This window comes from Pantherophis guttatus, chromosome 3 (assembly GCF_059756535.1).
Source record: "Pantherophis guttatus breed Tessera chromosome 3, ASM5975653v1, whole genome shotgun sequence".
Lineage (NCBI taxonomy): Eukaryota > Metazoa > Chordata > Lepidosauria > Squamata > Colubridae > Pantherophis > Pantherophis guttatus.
This window is the reverse complement of record NC_142065.1, coordinates 4,909,471-4,931,253: the sequence shown is the minus strand read 5'-3', so window position 1 is coordinate 4,931,253 and position 21,783 is coordinate 4,909,471. Positions and strand designations below refer to the sequence as shown.

Here is a 21,783-nt window from a genome sequence, read left to right as displayed (position 1 = left end):
TTCAGAGCTCCCCCCCTCCCCCCCCCGAGGCCCGCTGGGCATCACGCTCGCGCACACTGTGACTGGCACCGCAACCTTGTGCAATCAGGTGATCCGACGTGCGTGTCGAACAGCTGCATCCTCCCCCCCCCCATCACTTGAACCAGGTCAGCTCAGGTCCAACTACATTGCTGGCCGCTGTTCAGCTTAGTCCATCCAGGTTAAGTCCTCGACTTAAGACCCCAATTGAGCCCCACGTTTCCCCGGCTAAGCGAGACAGTTGCTAAGGGGGTGTTGCCCCATTTTACGACCTTTCTGGCCACTGTTGTTAAGCGAACCACTGCGGTTGTTCAGTTAGGATCAGGGTTGTTAAGCGAATCGGTTCTCTTCCTCCGTTAACTTTACTTGTCGGAAGGTCGCAAAAGGAGATGGCGTGACCCCGGGACTCTGCAACGGTCATAAGAGCCTCGGTAGTGCAGCGGACTAAAGTGCTGTTAAGTGCTAGCACTTAGCTGCCAGCTGCCGGCCATTAGTGCGAGTTCAAATCTCACCAGGCTCAAGGTTGACTCAGCCTTCCATCCTTTCGAGGTAGGTAAATTGAGGAACCGGATTGTGGGGGCAATAAGCCGACTTTGTATAGAACAACACCGCTTGGGGGAGCCGAAAGCCCTAATAAGCAGGTATGTACAAAAAGTATGCAGGCTATTGCTATAATGCTGTGAAGTTTCCAAAAGATGCCCTAATTAATTCATGAGCCATGAGCCGAACTTCAAAAGAAATACAGTCATTTATTAGGAGCAACATTCCGGCAATGTTCGGACGCAGTTAGAACTAATCCCACGTAGATTTACGTTCCCCTATGACCCTGTCTCTCCCCTCCTCTCTGGCCATGTCATAAATCGCATTCTCCAATTAACCACTGTGGCTGGCTGTGAAACCCAACACCCTCCTTCTGACTGCGGTCAGGAAGAATGTATGGAATGCACTTCAGTTAGGGAAATCAATCAGCTCTATCAGTTCTCCCTCCCTCCTGCTCATGGCAACTTGAAAGCTTTGCAAGTTGACAAATGCATTGTAAGCCGCCCCAAGTCTACGGACAAGGGCGGCATATAAATTGGACTAATAAAATAAAAATAAAATAAGTCCATGCCAGTTGCCAAGCGTCTGAATTTCTGATCATGTGACCGCGGGGATGCTGCAAGAGTTGTAAGTGTGAGAACTGGCCATAAGTCACTTTTTTCCAGTGCCGTCGTAACTTCAATTGTTCACTAAATGAATGTTCGTAAATCAAGGAGTACCCGTATCTAGGGCTTGGATGGTCATCTTCACCGGACACTAAGGTGACTTCTGTTTCCCTTTCTAACCTTATTTATTTTATTCCTCTATTTATTCGTATCCCCCTTTATTACAAAGTGGTCCTCGACTTACAACCGCTCATTTAGCGACCGTCCAAAGTTACAACGGCACTGAAAAAAGCGATTTACGGCCACGTTTCACACGTCGTGGCATCCCTGCGGTCACACGATCAAAATTCAAAACGCTTGGCCACTGATTCATATTTATGACGGTCGCAGCGTCCCGGGAGGGGGGGTGTCACGTGATCCCCTTTTGCGACCTTCTGACAAGCCAAGTCAACGGAGGGAAGCCGGATCCGCTTAACGACGTCATTAACTTTGTAACAATTGCACCGGTGCCCTTAAAACCGTGGCGAGAAAGGTCATAAAACGAGTCAAAACTTGCTTCGCCCCCGTCTCGCTTAGCCGCGGGAATTTTTAAGCGCCACAGCTTAAGTTCGAGGACTACCTGCATTTGACTCCGGGAAGCCAGTTCCAGACAGCTTCATTTCATTGCTAAAGGAACACAGCCAGCTGCATTTCAGTTTTCCCATTAACCTGTCATCGCAATAGATCCGCTAAAGCAAAAATAGGCAATTTACTGTATCGCAGGCTGGGAAAAGGAGGATTCTTGGAGGAAAAAACTTCACTGCCTTGAACCCCCACGCAAAAAAATAAAATAAAAATACATTATTATTTTTTTCTTGTCCTCGCCCAAGCAGAACTTGGACAAAACAACAACAACAATTCAAACTTTAAGACTCAGTGGTTCCGGTTCGGTCCGGTTCGGCTGAGCCGGTAGCGGTGACGATATGACGTCACCGAACCGGTTCTCCTCCCCCCGCCCTCCCTCCCCCCCCACGTTATTCTTACCTTTTATTTGGCCCCACCCCCAATCTATTGCTACCTCCTAAGTCCCAGCTGATGACTAGAGGGAAAAAAAACTGTTTAAACTCTTGCCTGGGGGCTTCAAAGGGCCGCCCTACAGCTGATCAGTGTTAAAAGCAAACAAATGGGTCGGGTCGTAAGTGCGAGGACTGGTCGTAAGTTCGAGGACCTTCCAGAAATGACCCTGACCAGCTAGCCACGCCCACCTAGTCACATGACCTCCAAGCCACACCCACAAAATAAGCCACGCCCACAGAACCGGTAGTAAAAAAAATTTAGAACCCACCTGTCAGACTTCGATGCTATCTCAAAATAAATGAATTTCCAAACTGCCAATCTTTAAGGAAATCTTTTCTTTAATTGAGCACATGACTCAATGCAGACAAGACTGACCTTTTGCCCCCCAATCCCTCCCTTTCCAATCCCCAAATCTCTGCTTCTCATTGGCTATCTTCCAAGTCATTCTTCTGACTTCTTGTCTCGTCATTTCCCAGGAATGTCTCCCCCCCTCCTCATTTCCACGACAACCCGACTACAAAGGGATTTAGCAGGCAAAAGTTCAGAGCTTATCTCTCTCTCTCCTCTGCTCTCTATGCCAACGTTGAAGCACTGACACCACCCCTGTTAAGACTTCCTTTGGGGCTCCTCTTTTTGCCCCCCCCCCCGTCTGAAAAGCAGCCCCTCTGTGGACTATACCCAAAGCCACAGGTCTAATTTGACACCTGTCCCTGGCCCGAAAACTCTATTTTCAAGACCCAAAGATGCTTTTTCAAGAGGCAATCGGACTTTCAAGAGGCAACTATTAGAAGAGAATCAGGGTAGAGCTGGGAGGGACTTTAGAGGTCTTCTAGTCCAGCCCATTACTCAAGCAGGAGAACCTATACCAGCGATGGCGAAGTTTTTCGGCACCAAGTGGCCAAACTAGAACGAGTGTGCATGTCCAGGCATGGGCGCATGCCAGAGCACTGGAAACTAAAGACCTGCTGGCCAGCGCATACATGACTATTTTTTGGCCATTTTCCGGCTGGTTTCTGGGCTGTTTCCGGGACATTTTCCAGCCCAAAAACAGTCCAAAAAACGGCCTGAAAAAGGCCCGAAAAACAGCCTGATTTTTGGCCATTTTCACGCCGTTTTCCAGCGCTCCGGCACCTGGAAACCAGGAGAGCAGCTGGCAACGGTGCACATGCCCACAGAGAGGGCTCTGTGTGTGCCACCTCTGGCACGCGTGCCATATGTTCGCCATCACAGACCTATACTATAGGAGGCAGATTGTTCTGCCCCGGCTACGGACCCCAAAAAACGCAGCACACACAAGTCCGTTCAAACCTTAGTTTACTAAATAAACCAGTTTTTTACAACAACGGCTGTTAATTAACTGCATTAACAGCCGCCAAGAATTCAAAGAATAATAACTGAAAGCTTACTGTGGTTGGCAGAATGCCCAGAAGCAATTTGCAGGAAGCTGATAAGGTAAGCAAGACAAGACATGTGAACGAAGTTGTTCCCTGCAAATTGCTTCAGTCGTTGTCCTTCCTTAAATAGGCTAGGGGAGTGGCCAATTAGCCCCAAGCCTTACTCTCGAGGAGACCTCCTCCTGAGGAGCCACTCCTGCCTTTGGGCAGCTCTGCGCGCCCGTGCATCGAGAAGAGGCTCCTCCTCTTCTTCCTCTTCACTTAAAGGAGCTTCTGGAGGTTCTGAAGGCCCTGGCTGAATCCCTGCCTCTACCACATCTTCTCCAGCCTCCTCATTGTCCAACTCGAATGCCAGCTGCACAGGCTGCTGGCGCAGCACCACACCAGCCTCCTCGCTGTCTGAATCAGCTACTAGCTGCACAGGCCGCTGATGGGCCACAACATGGACATACACAGCGGCTGGGGTCTTCACACGACAGGCTGGGCTGATAGGAAGGCGGGCAAATCATGGGTCCTGGGTGGTCTGGAACAATACAGGTATATCTTCGATTTACGGCGGTTTGTTTAGTGACCGTTCGAAGTTACAAAGTCGAGGACTGCCCTGTACTCTTGTGACCTTTCAGAAAACAGATCAGAAGAACAGAGCCGGAAGGGACCTTGGAGGTCTTCTAGACCAGCCCTCCTGCTCAAGCAGGAGAACCTATATATATATATACCATTAAGTGGCTGTGTGGTCTCTTCTTAAAACCCCCCAGTGATGGGAGCGCCCACGATTTCTAGTGGCAAGCTGTTCCACTGGTTAATTGTCCTCTCTGTTAGGAAGTTTCTCCTCAATTCCAGGTTGTTTCTTTCCTTGGTTAGTTTCCATCCGATGCTTCTCGTCTTGCCTTCTGGTGCTTTGGAAAATAAGTTTACCCTCCTCTTCTTTGGGGCAGCCCCTCAAATACTGGAAGGCTGCTATCATGTCACCCCTAATTCTTCTTTTCTTTAGACTAGCCAAACCCAAATCCTGCAGCCGTTCTTCATTATGTTTTAGTCTCCAGGCCTTTGATCCTCTTAGTTGCTCTTCTCTGAACTTTTTCCAAAGTCTCAACCTGAGACTCAGCCGCCCTGAGTCTTCGGAGAGGGGCGGCGTATAAATTGAATTAATTAAATTAAATTAAATTAAACCTCTTTTTTGTAGTGCGGTGAGCAAAATTGGTTGCAGTATTCTAGGTGTGGTCTTTATAAAAACCCCAGTAAGTGGTCTTACTAGGGTTTTATAAAGCGGTATTAATACTTCACATCAGGGTGGATAAAAATCAATGATTTTTTTTAAAAAAAAATCAGATTTTTTTGATTTAAATCGGATTTTTTTTATTTAAATCGGATTTCTTTTTTATTTTTATCGAATTTATTTTAATAAAAAACTTTTGGGGTAAAAATCTATCGTAAGTTTTCTATTTAAGATACATAAATGATTTAGTTTATTCAGCATGAAACGGAGCTTAGTTATGTAGCAGGAGGCTGTATATTCTGCAACACTGGGACTATCGGTGAGTCAACAGCGGGTCAAAGGAGTAGCAGAGATGACAGTCGCTCTTTAAAAATTATGATTTAAATCGAGCTGATTTAAATCCAGCCTTTTTACTAGTGATTTAAATCGTGATTTAAATTGTGATTTAAAGCACGATTTAAATTGTGATTTAAATCAACTCGATTTAAATCAAATCCACCCTGCTTCACATGATCTCGATTCTGTGCTTCTGTTTATATTACTAACTACTATATATCCAGTTGCCTCTTGAGAAAAAAAACAAAAACCTTTGGGACAGCCATGACCTGGATGACTGAGAATCTCTACAGACACAGAGCAATAAAAAGACTTTATTGAAGTTTGCATCTGCCTTGGGGATTTACTGATGCCCTGGGGCAGGGGTCAGCAACTGGCGGCTCTGGAGCCGCATGTGGCTCTTTCATCCCTCTGCTGTGGCTCCCTGTCGCCAGTCGGCTCCACAATTGATAGGGCTTTCGGTTAGGACAGGTAGCGCTGTGCTAGGAAGAGACTATGGTGGGAGAACCGGATTTCCAGTCAGCTGCAGAGTTGAACAGGGGGCTCTGTTCAACTCTGGTTAGGACCTTTGTGGCTCTTTGAGTATTTAAGAGCCTTGGTAGCACAGTGGTCTAAAGCACCCTGTTATTAAGACCCGCTGCCTGCAATTACTGCAGGTTCGAATCTCGCCAGGCTCAAGGTTGACTCAGCCTTCCATCCTTTCTAAGGTAGGTAAATTGAGGACCCAGTTTGTGGGGGGCAATAAGCTGACTTTCTATAAATATACAAAAGGATGAAGGCTGTTGCTTAACGCATTGTAAGCCGCCCTGAGTCTCCGGAGAAGGGCGGCATATAAATCAAAATAAAAAAATTAAAAAAAAGGTTGCCTACTCCTGCCCTGGGGGATGAACCCCCTTCGAATGGGGGGGGGGGGGGAGCGTGAACGGATTTCCAGGAAAAAAATTGCAGACTACAATAACCATTTAATAACCTGGTGGCTCAGCAGACTGATAGCATTGTGATTAACACCAGCTGTCTGCAATTACTGCAAGTTCGAATCTCACCAGGCTCAAGGTTGACTCAGCCTTCCATCCTTTCAAAGGTAGGTGAAATGAGGACCCAGTTTGTGGGGGCAATAAGCTGACTTTGTATAAATATACAAAAGGATGAAGGCTATTGCTTAACGCATTGTAAGCCACCCTGAGTCTCTGGAGAAGGGCGGCATATAAATCAATTTTTTTTAAAAAAAAATGTGCGCTTCAGTTTGACGTGCAAACAAGACAAGAGGCGTCCGCTACACCCCTGCGCCCAGATTCGTCAGGGAAGGGACCTCGGGGCAGAGAGAAACATCCGGCAGACTGCACAGCTCCAACTTCTCAATGAAAGAGTAAGACAGATTAATTTCACGACTGAGGTTTCGAACGAGAGAGCGGAACGCACACGCCAAGAGCTGAAATCTACCCGCAGAGGTATTTCACAGCTTTAACTGATTAACAGAGTTGGAAGGGACCTTGTAGGTCATCTAGTCCACCCCCCACTCCCGCCCCAGCAGGAGACCCTACACCATTTCTGACCGATGGCAGTCCACTCTCTTCTTGAAAGCCTCCAGTGATGAAGGTCCCACAATTTCCAAAGGCAACTTCTGTTCAATGGGTTGATGGTTCCCACTGTCAGAAAATTCCTCCTCATTTCCAGATTGAATCTCTCCTTGATCAGTTTCCATCCATTATTCCTTGTCTGACTTTCAGGTGCCTTGGAAAATAGCTTGACCCCCTTCCTCCTCTCTGGGGCAGCCCCTCAAGTATTGGAAGATGCTCTCCTGTCTCCCCTGGTCCTTCTCTTCACTAGACTAGCCAGGCGCAATTCCTGCAACCGTTCATTGCATGTTTTAGTCTCCAGGCCTGCTTTGATCATTTTAGATAGAGTCAGATTAACAGAGTTGGAAGGGACCTTGTAGGTCATCTAGTCCAACCCCCTGCCCAAGCAGGAGATCCTAAGCCATTTCTGACAAGTGGCTGCCAGTCTCTTCTTGAAAGCCTCCAGTGATGAAGGTCCCACAACTTCCGAAGGCAACTCCTGTTCCATGGGTTGATTGTTCTCACTGTCAGAAAATTCCTCCTTATTTCCAGATTGAATCTCTCCTTGATCAGTTTCCATCCATTATTCCTTGTCTGACTTTCAGGTGCCTTGGAAAATAGCTTGACCCCCTTCCTCCTCTCTGTGGCAGCCCCTCAAATATTGGAAGACTGCTCTCCTGTCTCCCCTGGTCCTTCTCTTCACTAGACCAGCCATGCCCAGTTCCTGCAACCATTCATTGTATGTTTTAGCCTCCAGTCCCCTCATCATCCTGGTTGCTCTTCTCTGCACTCTTTCTAGAGTCTCAACATCTCTTTTTATGGATGGAACAGGTATTGGAACAGATCACAGGATCGGTAAAGAAGGCACAATGAACACAACGCAAGAAGAGTGAAGAACGACAAGAAAAGGCCAACGTTCTACCCTACAGCTGCCTTAGACAGTACCAGAAAGTCCAGTTGCCTCTTGAAAAAGCACTTTTGGGACAACCTTGACCTGGATGGACTGGGAATCTCCATAGCCTCGTTCTCAAGACCTAGCCATGCATCCCGGTTTATTTGGGGAACCGGTTGTCTGAAAAGTGACTCTAAGCCTAAGGCAAAAACCCAGAACAAAGATGGCTTAAATTAGGAAGTGTTCTGTCCCCGTACCCCACACGCACCCCCACAGACGGCCCGGAGTTAATAAGCCACACGACAAAACTCTTTGAAGATAAAGCTGGCAGCAACCCAGTGGCTAGCTGCCAGTTCAGACTTTACTCACACAAAACAAAGATTAGACTGCCAGCATTCCGATCCAACAGGCAGAGTTTTCAACAATACAAGGATTAATCCAAATGCAGTCCGATAAAGCAGGCAAAGTCCAGTAACGCAGAGATCATGGATTATTTCCAGTTTTTGCTCATCACAAACTGAACCGGCCACCACACCCATATTTATACCCTGTGGGGTGTGGTCCAGTGACTCAGCTAATCTCTGGCACGCCTTCCCCTCTGCTGCGCACGCTTCTCCCTGCGCCTCTGCCGAGGGTCCAGCCAGCACTTATCTCCTTCGTCGCTGTCCACCTGTGGCTGCGGGGACGTGCTTAGCTCTGAGCCTATGTTTTGGTCTTCGGTGTCCTCCGGAGGCATTGCCAGAGAGGAGGGTCCTGGAGAGGGAGGCCTTGCCAACTCCTCTCCCTCACTCTCAGAGTCTGCATCTGTCGATAGCCCAGGCTCAGGCAACGGAGCCACAACAGGAAGCCATTGAGCTTATAACCCCCTCTTTCTGTATATCTGTATATAACAACAACACCTCGCAACAAGATCAGGCACCTCCAACCTTGGCAACTTTAAGACTTCTGGACTTCAATTCCCAGAATGCCCCAGCCAGCCACAGCAACAGGAAGTCTAATGCAGGGGTCGCCAACCTTGGCAACTTTTAAGACTTGTGGACCTCAACTCCCAGAATTCCACAGCCAGCAAAGCTGGTTCAGCAAGTTTCGCTCCATTTTGCGACCTTTCCTGCCACGGTCATTAAGCAAGTCCCTGCGGTTGTTAAGCTAGTGACACAGTCGTTAAAGTCGGAATCTGGCTTTTCCCCCTTGCTTGTCGGAAAGTCGCAAAAGGGGATCACGTGACACCCCCCCCGGGGACATTGCAACCGTCATAAGTGTGAGGCAGCTGCCGAGCATCTCTAATTTTGATCCCGTGACCATGTGAAAACCGATCCACCTCCCCTTTTTTTTTCAACGTCGTTTAACTTCGGCATAAATTTTGGCCGCCGTTGTGGTCGTACGTTGAGGACTAGCTGTACATGAGCCGGTATCTCCTGGGGAAACCCTACAATCACATTCAGGGGAAGATATGCCTCCCATCTCCATCGTACGTGTATCCTATGATTTATTTATTTATTTATTTATTTAGATTTTTAATACCGCCCTTCTCCAGCAGGACTCAGGGCGGTGGACTGGTTTAGCTCAACAGACAGAAGCACTGTAATTTAACCCCAGCTGCCTGCAATTAAAGTAAGATCGAATCCCGCCAGGCTCAAGGTTGACTCAGCCTTCCATCCTTTCTAAGGTAGGTTAAATGAGGACCCGGATTGTGGGGGCAATAAGCTGACTTTGTATAAATATACAAAAGGATGAAGGCTATTGCTTAACGCACTGTAAGCCACCATGAGTCTCCGGAGAAGGGCGGCATATAAGTCAAATTAAAAAAAAAAGAAAGGAAGAGAGAGAGAAAGAAAGAAAGAAAGAAAAAGAAGGGAGGGAGGGAGGAAAAAGAAAGATGGAAAAAAAGAAGGGAGGGAGGGAGGGAAAGAAAGAGAGAGAAAGAAAGAAAGACAAAGAAGGGAGGGAGGGAGGGAAAGAGGGAGGGCCTGGTGGCTCAGCAGACTGAAAGCATTGTGATTAACACCAGCTGTCTGCAATTACTGCAAGTTCGAATCTCGCCAGGCTCAAGGTTGACCCAGCCTTCCATCCTTTCTAAGGTAGGTAAATTGAGGACCCAGTTTCTGGGGGCAATAAGCTGACTTTGTATAAATATACAAAAGTTTGAAGGCTATTGCTTAACGCACTGTAAGCCGCCCTGAGTCTCCGGAGAAGGGCGGCATATAAGTCAAATTAAAAAAAAAAGAAAGGAAGAGAGAGAGAAAGAAAGAAAGAAAGAAAAAGAAGGGAGGGAGGGAGGAAAAAGAAAGACGGAAAAAAAGAAGGGAGGGAGGGAGGGAAAGAAAGAGAGAGAAAGAAAGAAAGACAAAGAAGGGAGGGAGGGAGGGAAAGAGGGAGGGCCTGGTGGCTCAGCAGACTGATAGCATTGTGATTAACACCAGCTGTCTGCAATTACTGCAAGTTCGAATCTCCCCAGGCTCAAAGTTGACTCCATCCATCCTTTCTAAGGTAGGTAAATTGAGGACCCAGTTTGTGGGGGCAATAAGCTGACTTTGTATAAATATACAAAAGTATGAAGGCTCTTGCTTAACGCACTGTAAGCCGCCCTGAGTCTCCGGAGAAGGGCGGCATATAAATCAAATTAAAAAAAAAAGAAAGGAAGAGAGAGAGAAAGAAAGAAAGAAAGAAAAAGAAGGGAGGGAGGGAGGAAAAAGAAAGACGGAAAAAAAGAAGGGAGGGAGGGAGGGAAAGAAAGAGAGAGAAAGAAAGAAAGACAAAGAAGGGAGGGAGGGAGGGAAAGAGGGAGGGCCTGGTGGCTCAGCAGACTGATAGCATTGTGATTAACACCAGCTGTCTGCAATTACTGCAAGTTCGAATCTCCCCAGGCTCAAAGTTGACTCCATCCATCCTTTCTAAGGTAGGTAAATTGAGGACCCAGTTTGTGGGGGCAATAAGCTGACTTTGTATAAATATACAAAAGTATGAAGGCTCTTGCTTAACGCACTGTAAGCCGCCCTGAGTCTCCGGAGAAGGGCGGCATATAAATCAAATTAAAAAAAAAAGAAAGGAAGAGAGAGAGAAAGAAAGAAAGAAAGAAAAAGAAGGGAGGAAGGGAGGAAAAAGAAAGACGGAAAAAAAGAAGGGAGGGAGGGAGGGAAAGAAAGAGAGAGAAAGAAAGAAAGACAAAGAAGGGAGGGAGGGAGGGAAAGAGGGAGGGCCTGGTGGCTCAGCAGACTGATAGCATTGTGATTAACACCAGCTGTCTGCAATTACTGCAAGTTCGAATCTCCCCAGGCTCAAAGTTGACTCCATCCATCCTTTCTAAGGTAGGTAAATTGAGGACCCAGTTTGTGGGGGCAATAAGCTGACTTTGTATAAATATACAAAAGGATGAAGGCTATTGCTTAACTGTACTGCACTGTAAACCGCCCCGAGTCTCCGGAGAAGGGCGGCATATAAATCAAATTAAAAAAAAAAAAAAATAACCCAGTTAAAATTAATTTCAAATTAAAAGCACATGATGGGATCAAGCCAGCCCGGCTAGATGAAATAAGGGAGTTTTAAGGACCGGATGATGAGTTCCTACTACTATACGTCCGTACGACACCGCTGCTCTCTGTGCATTTTATGCTAAGCAATAAGAGCTGACCCACAACGGCAATAAGCATGTAAATCGTCCCTCCTCCCCCCCACCCAACCCAAATTCTCCGTGGGGGGAGGTCTGCGCAGGAGGCATCCATTCTCAACAACAATGGACAGAATACAATTGGGGCAGCCGACCGTGGTCAATTCCTCTCTTATTTTGCGTCTCTTGCAAGTCACTGTATTTTCACCGAAGCCTTGAAAAATAACACAACCAGCTTTTTCTTCTCCGTCCCCCCCCCCCACAACCTTCCAAAGCCACAATCAACAACCTCTTCCCAAACGCACAAGGAAAAGGTGTGTTGCTTTTTTTTAAAACACACCTAATTCTTACAGGGCTAATACGGTTTGTAATGAGTAAGTCATGGTTTGCGTACGCCCAGCTACCCTTTCGTCCAGCAGAGCAGGAAAACCACAGTAAATATCTTCCCTAGGCTTTTCTTTCTTTCTTTCTTTCTTTCTTTCTTTCTTTCTTTCTTTCTTTCTTTCTTTTTTCTTTTTCTTCCTTCCTTCCTTCCTTCTTCCTTTCCTTTCTTTCTCTCTCTCCTTTCCTTCTTTGTCTCTCTCTCTTTCTTTTTCTCCCTCCCTCCCACACTCTTTCTTTCTTTCTTTCTTTCTTTCTTTCTTTCTTTCTTTCTTTCTTTCTTTCTTTCTTTTCTTCCTTCCTTCCTTCTTCTTTTCCTTTCTTTCTCTCTCTCCTTTCCTTCTTTGTCTCTCTCTCTTTCTTTTTCTCCCTCCCTCCCACACTCTTTCTTTCTTTCTTTCTTTCTTTCTTTTTCTTTCTTTCTCTCTTTCTTTCTCCCTCCCACACTCTTTCTTTTTCTTTCTTTTTTTCCTTCCTTCCCTTTCTTTCTTCCCTTCCTTTCTCTCTTCCTTTCCTTCTTTCCTTCCTTCCTTCCCTCTTTCTTTCCTTTCTCTTTCTCTCTCTTTTTCTTTCTTTCTTTCCTCTTTCTTTCTTTCTCTCTTTCTCTTTTCTTCCTTTTCATTCGTTCCTTCCTTTCTCTATATCTTTTTCTTTCCTTCTTTCCTTCCTTCCTTCTTTCCTTTCTTTCTCTCTCTCTCTCCACTTCTTTCCTTCTTTCTCTTTCTCTCTTTCTTTCTCCCTCCCTCCCTCCCTTTCTTTTTCTTTCTTTCTTTCCTTCTTTTCCTTTCTTTCTTTCCTTCCTTCCTTCCTTCTTTCCTTTCTCTTTCTCTTTCTCTCTCTCTTTCTCTTTCTCTCTTTCTTTCTCCCTCCCTCCCTCCCTCCCTTTCTTTTTCTTTCTTTCTTTCCTTCTTTTCCTTTCTTTCTTTCCTTCCTTCCTTCCTGCTTTCCTTTCTCTTTCTCTCTTTCTCTTTCTTTCTTTCTTTCTTTCTTTCTTATTATTATTTCATAATAGAGGTAGTCCTCCATGTAGGACCACAACCGAGCCCAAAATTGAGGTTGCGAATGGAGAAACGCGTTAAGCGAGTTTTGCCCCGTTTTACGACCTCTCCTTGCTGCGTTTGTGAAGGGAACCAAAGCCATCGTTCAATTAGAGACACGCTTGTTAAATGAGTCTGTCTTCCCCATCGACTTTTCTGGTCAGAAGTTCGCAAACGGGGATCACGTGATAACCCCCCCCCGGCCGGGACACCACAACCGTCATAAATCTGAGTCAGTTGTCAAACAGCTGAATGTAAATCACATCACGGATGCTGAAAACGGTCGTAAGTGTGAAAAACGGTCATCGCTCACTTTTTTTCAGCGTAACTTGGAACGGTCACTAAGCGAAGGTTGTAAAGTCGAGGGGAATACCCGTACAGGAAGTCCCCAACTGACAACCGTCCGTTTAGTGACCGTTTCGAAGTTACGACGGCACTGAAAAAAGTGACTTAGTTAGGACCGTTTCTCACACTTACGACCGTTTCAGCATCCCCCACAGTCATGCGATTTATTTTTGGATCCTTGACAACTGACTCGTATTTATGACGGTCGCAGGTTTCCCGAGGTCACGTGATCCCCCTTTTTTTTCAACCTTCTGACCAGCAAAGTCAATCTGGGGAAGGCCAGATTCACTTAACCATTTGTGTGACTCATTTAACGACTGTGGTGATTCACTTAACGACCGTGGCAAGAAAGGTTGTAAAACGGGACAAAAACTCGCTGAACAAATTCCGCACTCGGCAGCATAAATTCTGGGCTCCCTTGTGGTTGTACATCGAGGACTAGCTGTAAATCTTTGTTTTATAATCAAGCTTATAAAATCTATTCCAGTGTTTCTCAACCTTGGAAGCTTGAAGATGGGTGGACTTCAACTCCCAGAATCCCCCAGCCAGCAGCGCTGGCTGGGGGATTCTGGGAGTTGAAGTCCACCCATCTTCAAGCTTCCAAGGTTGAGAAACACTGATCTATTTCCTGACAAAGAGGCTTCCAAGTTCCTGTTTTCCTAGCATGACTTCCTCAAAACAAGGTTTATATACCAAGGGTAGGTCTAATGTTGGCCACTTTACGACCTGTGGACTTCAACTCCCAGAATTCCCCAGCCCATTAAAATGCCAATTAACAGGATAACAAAATTGGAAGGGACCTTAAGAGGTCCTCTAGTCCAACCCCCCTTTGCTCAAGAAGGAGACCTTATACCAGGGGGTGTCCAACCTTGGCCACTTGAAGGCTTGCGGCCAAGATTTTAAACCCTCCCCCCCCCATAATAAACTCCCAGAATTCACAGCATGCGTGGACTTCATTTCCCAGAACTCTTGGCTGATTGGGGGAATTCTGGGAGTTGAAGTCCACACGTCTTAAAGGTTGGCCAAGGTTGGACATCCCTCGTTTATTACCTTCTTCCCCGCTCCTTCTCACACAAAGCCCCTCCCATGTAGGCCTCTCCCCCAGACCCAATACATTTCATTCAGAAAAATTCAGACACCGCCCCTCCTTTTATTTTGCACACCCAAAAGACCTCTTGCACACAATTTTTTTTCCTTGCACCGTGAAACCCATCGCGGGGGGGGGGGGGTTGTTGGGGGGGTGAGAACAATCTTGTAAGACCACCTCGAAAATTGGGCGAGGGGGGGTAAAGCTGCAAAGCCCTCGGTCTCCACCCCAGCCAAGGGCAGTTGCACCCCCTCCTCCTCCTGGGAACTCCCCCCACACACCCACGTCCCCAATTTTTTTTTCTTCCTGGCCTCCCCCAGTCAGAAGGAAATGTAGCCTTTTATATAGAGACAGAACTCCTAATTCAATACATTTTTTCATCTTTTGGAGTCTTCGAGTTGATTATTTTTAAGGCAGAGAGGAAGCGAAGAGAGCAGGAGCCCCAGAGTCAAAACACCAAGCCACAGTCAATCAATCAATCAATCAACCAACCAACCACAAAGGGTAGAGTAAATAAATAAATAATAAAGGTTTTTGGATTGATTTTTTTTTTTCCTTTAAAAGGCGGAGAGGAAAAGAAGTGGGCAGGAGCCCCAGAGTCCAATACCAGGCCACACAGTAAGTAAATCAATATCAATCAATCAATCAATCAATCACAAAGGTCTTTGGGGGTTGAATAAATAAATAAATAAATAATAAAGGTCTTCGGATTGACTTTTTTTTCCCCTAAGGCAGAGAGAAAGAGAAGAGGGCAGGAGTCCCCCCCCCTCCCCCCGCCGGAGTCCCAACACCAGACCACAGTGAATCAATCGATCAATCAATCAATGGTCAGTCAATGATAACAGTCTTCGGGTTGAATAAATAAATAAACAAAGAAAGAAATAAAAAAGGGTCTTTGGGTGGATTATTTTTAAGGTGGAGAGGAAAAGAAGAGGGCAGGAGCCCCCTGAAGTCAAACACCAGGCCGCAGCAAAGAAAATAAAATAAAATAAAATAAAATAAAATAAAATAAAATAAAATAAAATAAAATAAAATAAAATAAAATAAAATAAAATAAAATACATGCACACACTCATACATGCACCCACACATACATACATACTGTAAATGTCGTACTCACCAGCCAAAAAAACAAAACAAACAACAACAAAAAACAACAAGAACAACAAATCACACCCAAAATGTCAAAACTCCCGCAAAAACAGCGCAAAACCCCGTCTGCTCTTTTTTTTTTTTTTTTTTTTTTACCTGCGCAGCTGGAAAGCAGCAAAGGTGCCAGGAGAGAGATCCAAAGACCCCGGGAAGCCGTGCTGGGCGTTTCCATGATCCGTTTGGAGTCACTGCCTGGAGTGGAAGAAGACGTCGACAATGAAGGAGAAGAAGAAGAAGAAAAAGAAGAAGGGGAAAAAAAAAATATGCGTTTGAGAAGCGGAGGAGGAAGGGAAAACGGAGTTGGGGAGGGCGCTCTTATCGTGCAGTTTAAAAACAGGTTGGGGGGGCAGGAAGGCAGCCAGCATCGCTCTGTTTCCAAAACGGGTGGAAGTGGGGGGGGGGGACAGTCCCAATTCCTTGCCTACCAGCATCCGAGGAAGGGGGTGGGGGGAGAGGAAGAAGACCAGCCAGATAGATAGATAGATAGATAGATAGATAGATAGGAAGGAAGGAAGGAAGGAAGGAAGGAAGGAAGGAGAAATAAGTAGAGATGGGAGGAAAGATAGACAGCTAGGTAGATAGACAGATAGATAGGAAAGAAGGGAAGGAGGGAGGGAGGAAGGAAGGAGGGAGAGATAAGTAGAGATGGGAGGAAAGATAGCTAGACAGATAGATAGATAGGAAAGAAGGAAGGAAGGAAAGAAGGAAGGAAGGAAGGAAGGAAGGAAGGAAGGAAGGAAGGAGGGAGAGATAAGTAGAGATGGGAGGAAAGATAGACAGATAGATAGGAAAGAAGGAAGGAAGGAAGGAGGGAGGGAGGGAGAGATAAGTAGAGAAGGGAGGAAAGATAGACAGATACATAGACAGACAGACAGACAGACAGATAGATAGATAGATAGAGGGGAATATTTGGGGAGGGGTCTCTGGCGCTCTCTGACCTGGGTTTGATTGCTTGCGGACGTTCGTGAGGCGCGCTTGTTTTGTTCCCTAGTTTGGGGTCGCCAAACGTCTGCAAGGAATCAAGCCCGCTTGGAGAGCCCCGAAGAGACCCCCACCCACCGCCACCCCTCCAACTCCAGTGACTGGGGAAGAATAGAAGTTGCGACCCTCCCCCCCCTCTCCCTCCTCCTCCCTCCTCGGCGTTTCTCCTCCGGACATGTCCGAAGGTCGCCACGCCAGACTGCGGGGCTGGGGGCTGTGGATTGGGGCGGGGGGAGGTGGAGAAAGAAAGGTTTAAATACGGGGTTAACTCATAAATCCAGGGTAAAGTAACGGGGAGGGGGGCGTGGGCGGGAGAGAGGTAAAGGAGACCCCCCCTCTCTCAAAAAGAGATAGGCGGGCACATCCGAGCCTTTCAACCCCCCCCTCCCTCCGAGACCCCCAACCCACCCACCCATTCACCCACTCACCGGGGGGGGGGGGGAGGAAAGGAGACCCCCGTTTGCTGCTTCTCGCTGGGTGGTCCAGGGATGGATCTGAGCCGGGCACCCCGATCCCAGCCGGGAGAAGGTATGGGGGGGGGGGCTTCCTCCGGGCTCGGTACCGCTAGCTAGCGACGGCTGGAAGGATGAGAAAGCAGCCCGGGGAGTAGCAGGGGCGGCATCCGTGGGGGTCGCGGACCGAGTCTCCCCCACTCACCCACCCACCCACTCACTCACTCCCTGCAAGCAGCCAGCCAGGAAAAAGAGAGAGAGAGAGAGAGAGAGAGAGAAAGGGAGGAGTGGGGAGGAGTTGAAAAAAAAAGGGGAGGGGGGGCGCTGGGCTGTCACCTCGGCCGCCCCCGCTCGCTCCGCAGCTCGCCGTCTGCCGGTTGAGCAAGAGAAGGAACCCCCACTTCCCTCCCCAAACACACAAACACACACACACACACTTCTGTTGCCTAGCATTGGCTGGGCTCCGTTAGGAGGGGGAAGGGGAGTGGGAGGTGGGAATGGGTGGGTGGGTGAGTGAGTGGGTGGGGAAGAGGCAAACGTCCCCTCCTCCTTCCCTCTCCTCCTTCCATCCATCCATCCCTCCCTCCATCCCTCCCTCTCTCTCTCTCCCTCCCTCCTTCCTTCCCACCCCTCCTCCTTTCCCTCCAGCTTTCGAGGAAGGGGCTTCCTTCCAGATGCGGCTCTTGCAAACGCTCCCAACTTCCAAGCTGCAAAGACAGCGGAGTTTGATTTTTTTTGGGGGGGGGGGAAAGGGGAGGGGGGGTCCGGTGTTGCTGCAAAGAAGGCTCTGAGATTTGGGGGGGGGGGGTTTCCCAGCTAAGGTCACCCCTGCTTTGGAGGCGGAGCGGTTGGGGGGTCGTTTTTGCCTTAAGGTGGGCTGCTGGGGGGAAAGCCGGGGTTGGCCACGGAGTGGGTTGGGGGGGGGAGGGAGGGGAGGGGGTTGGTGGGGAGGGGGAGGGAGGAAAGGCCCGGCTGCACCGCCCCCCCCCCCCGGTGCGTGGAAGATCTTGGCGGAGAAGGGGGCTCCTCCCGGCCCCGCGGCGGTGCCAGCCTTGCCCTGCCCTCGGAAAGCACCGGCCCGAGCCCGGCCGCGCAGAGAACCTACCTCCCCGCGATCCGCTCCGGAGTTTCCGCCAGAGGCCTCGGCAACGTCCCGCCGGCTGGCTCGGCTCTGGAAGGAAGGAGGGGAAGAGAGGAGGACCGGGGGCAGGAAATCAGCAGGAGGCGGAGGACTGGTCAAGGCTCCGCGAAAGAGGAACCGGCGGCGGGCAGGCGAGGGCTCCGGAGGGCTGGAAAAGGGCAGAGAGAGAGAGAAGGAAGGAAGGAAGGAAGGAAGGAAGGAAGGAAGGAAGGAAGGAAGGAAGGAAGGAAGGAGGGAGGGAGGGAAAGAAAAGCAGACAGGCAGGAGGGAAAGAAGGCAGGCAGGCAGGCAGGCAGGGGGCAGAAGGAAGGGGGGGAAGGAGGGAGGGAGGGAGGGAGGTGGACGGAAGGAGGGAAGAGAGACAGGAAGGAAGAAAGGAAAAGTAGATAAATAGAAGGGAGAGAGGAAAGAAGGCAGGCAGGAAGGAGGCAGGAGGGAGGGAGGTGGAAGGAAGGAAGGAGGGAAGGATGGAAGAGAGGAAGGAAGGAAGGAAGGAAAAGTAGATAAACAGAAGGGAGAGAGGAAAGAAGGCAGGCAGGAAGGAGGCAGGAGGGAGAGAAGTGGAAGGAAGGAAGGAGGGAAGGATGGAAGAGAGGAAGGAAGGAAGGAAAAGTAGATAAACAGAAGGGAGAGAGGAAGGAAGGAGGCAGGAGGGAGGGAGGTGGAAGGAAGGAGGGAAGGATGGAAGAGAGGAAGGAAGGAAGGAAGGAAAAGTAGATAAACAGAAGGGAGAGAGGAAAGAAGGCAGGAAGGAAGGAGGCAGGAGAGAGGGTGGGAGGAAGGTGGAAGGAAGGAAGGAGGGAAGGATGGAAGAGAGGAAGGAAGGAAGGAAGGAAAAGTAGATAAACAGAAGGGAGAGAGGAAAGAAGGCAGGAAGGAAGGAGGCAGGAGAGAGGGAGGGAGGAAGGTGGAAGGAAGGAGGGAAGGATGGAAGAGAGGAAGGAAGGAAGGAAAAGTAGATAAACAGAAGGGAGAGAGGAAAGAAGGCAGGAAGGAAGGAGGCAGGAGAGAGGGAGGGAGGAAGGTGGAAGGAAGGAAGGAAGAGAGGCCGGAAGGAAGGGAAGAAGGAAGGAAGGAAGGAAAAGTAGAGAAACAGGAGAGAGAGAGGAAAGAAGGCAGGCAGGAAGGAGGCAAGAGGGAGGGAGGGAGGAAGATGGAAGGAAGGAAGAAAGAAAGGAAGGGTAGGGCGGGAGGAAGGGAGGGAAATGGAAGGAAGGAAGGAGGGAAGGAAGCAGGCAGGTTGGAAGAAAGGGAGGGAGGATTGGAAGGAGATAGGTGGAAAGAAGGGAAGGAAGGAAGGAAGGAAGGAAGGAAATAAAGTTGTGTCATCGTCTTGAAATCTGGAGTCTTTTTAAAGTGGTGCTATAGCCATGCAGGCAGGGCCATATCATGGTTTGTTCCATCCTAGAAATTGAGACTCCTGCCCCAGGGAAGGTAGGTAGGCAGTGCTGACCGTCTGAAGGCCCTTTTCCAAGCCTTCTGGACTTGAGGCTCTTCAACTACATTGGCTTCCACCTGGAACTTAGGAAAGAAAAGTGGGGAAAAACAAACCCTTAAATCGGTCTTGCTCTGTTTGTAGCATGTGTGCTACCCCCCCCCCCCCACCCAGATTAGAATCGGCAATTCTCAACTTTTTAAGATTGATGGACTTCAACTCCCAGAATTCCTCAGTCCACAAGGCTGGCTGGGGAATTCTGGGAGTCGAAGTCCACCTATTTAAAATTGCCAGGGTTGAGAAATATACTGCACTAAACAGTCATTGAAGTCAGAGTAGGTTTGCAGAGTTAATACTGTACTAATATTGTTAATATTATACTATTATATTAATACATAATCTATTGTAAGGCTCCCAGAGGCTGCTCGATATGGGGAGGAGAGGCCAATAAATGTCATAAATAAATTTAGAAACTTTGAACCAATCACCAGCCGATAGTGAGTTGTAGTCCCGCCTTAGGCATGAAAGTCAGCTCAGTTACTTTAGTCATTCCTTCTGTTTCAGCCCATCTCACAGGGTTGTTGTGGGGAAAATACCCTGTTTCCCCCAAAATAAGACCTCCCCTGCTAATAAGCCCAATCGGGCTTTTGAGCGCATGGCAATAAGGCCAAGTGCTTATTGCAGGGTTCAAAAAAATATAAGACAGGGTCTTATTTTTGGGAAAACACAGTATTTATCCATCCATATATCTATCTCCGTGTCTGTCTCTTATCTACTTATCTACCTACCTCTACCTAACTACATCTGTCTGTCTGTCTATCTATCTATCTATCTATCCTGTTTCCCCCCAAAATAAGACATCCCCTGATAATAAGCCCAATCGGGCTTTTGAGCGCATGGCAATAAGGCCGAGCGCTTATTGCAGGGTTCAAAAAAATATAAGACAGGGTCTTATTTTTGGGAAAACACAGTATTTATCCATCCATATATCTATCTCCGTGTCTGTCTCTTATCTACTTATCTACCTACCTCTACCTAACTACATCTGTCTGTCTGTCTATCTATCTATCTATCTATCCTGTTTCCCCCCAAAATAAGACATCCCCTGATAATAAGCCCAATCGGGCTTTTGAGCGCATGGCAATAAGGCCGAGCGCTTATTGCAGGGTTCAAAAAAATATAAGACAGGGTCTTATTTTCAGGAAAACACAGTATCTATTTTCCATCCATCCATCCATCCATCCATCCATATATCTATCTCCGTGTCTGTCTCTTATCTACTTATCTACCTACCTCTACCTAACTACATCTGTCTGTCTGTCTGTCTGTCTGTCTGTCTGTCTGTCTGTCTGTCTGTCTGTCTATCTATCTATCTATCTATCTATCTATCTATCTATCTATCTATCCTGTTTCCCCCAAAATAAGATAATAAGCCCAATCGGGCTTTTGAGCACATGGCAATAATCTCCCCAGGCTCAAGGTTGACTCAGCCTTCCATCCTTTCTAAGGTAGGTAAATTGAGGACCCAGTTTGTGGGGGCAATAAGCTGACTTTGTATAAATATACAAAAGTATGAAGGTTATTGCTTAACGCACTGTAAGCCGCCCTGAGTCTCCGGAGAAGGGCGGCATATAAATCAAATTTAAAAAAAAATAAAATAAAATAAGGCCAAGCACTTATTGCTGGGTTCAAAAAAAAATATAAGACAGGGTCTTATTTTGTAGGAAACACGGTAGGAGGAAAAAGAGGTATTAGTATATTGGGTGCATTGCGTTTATAAAAAGAAATAATTAAGATGGGATGAAAGTAAATAAACAAATGAGGCATGATGTCATTCGGGTTTCTCCCAGATGCCACGAGGAACCGTCAGATAAGGCTGCACAAATAGAGACCATAAGTTGCACAGCTTCTTTCATCACACCGAAACAAATGGTGTGGTAGCGAAGGAAGTTTTATGTAAATCATTTCTGGAGAACAAGCTTGGCTCTGAAGACAATGCAAAACGACTTCTGCTTTCTGGATTTGTGGGGAATCATTGTGGCATAAGACAAGACTAAGGTTTTATATTGATAGACATAATAAGAGAGTTGGAATGGACCCTGGAGGTCTTCTAGTCCAGCCCCCTGCTTAAGCAGGAGACCCTACACCTGTGATGGTGAACCTATGGCATGCGTGCCACCCGTGGCACGCAGAGCCATATTGATGGGCACGCGAGCGTTGCCCTCGGCTCAGCTCTAGCACGCATGTGCAAGCTGGCCAGCTGATTTTCGGGCCTTTTGGGCCCACCGGAAGTCGGCAAATGGGCTGTTTCCGGCCTCTGGAGGGCTTGCGGGGGAGTGGGGAAGGCTGTTTTTGCCCTCCCCAGGCTCCTAGAAAGCCTCTGGAGCCTGGGGAGGGCGAAAAACGGGCTTACCGGGCCCATCGTGCCATCACATGCCAAAACTGGTGGGAGTATGGGAGGGTCACATGCGCATGTGTGGGGGGGGCGCATAAAATTATGGGGGGGGGGCACGCGCGACCACCTCGCACTCTTCCCGCTTTTGGTACACCTACCC

At 47.9% G+C, this 21,783-nt stretch overlaps 1 protein-coding gene across 4 annotated transcripts in view; it reads right to left on the bottom strand.

The window, feature by feature from the left end:
- LOC117657735 (tyrosine-protein phosphatase non-receptor type substrate 1-like) overlaps positions 1-18,075 on the bottom strand; it is a 183,166-nt gene extending 165,091 nt beyond the window's left edge. For 2 of the 4 annotated variants that reach the window (XR_015732949.1, XM_060684564.2), the window contains exons 1-2: positions 17,758-18,075; positions 15,316-15,407 (exon numbers count right to left, since the gene is read on the bottom strand). Coding sequence is in view for 3 of the 4 variants with exons in the window: in XM_060684564.2 (XP_060540547.2) it covers positions 15,316-15,391 (76 nt within the window). In the remaining variant the exon portion in view is untranslated. Of the gene's footprint in view, positions 1-15,315; positions 15,412-16,628; positions 16,779-17,757 lie in introns of all 4 variants that reach the window. The other 2 variants (XM_087888991.1, XM_087888990.1) reach the window with 2 other exon arrangements.
- Positions 18,076-21,783: the final 3,708 nt, after the last annotated feature.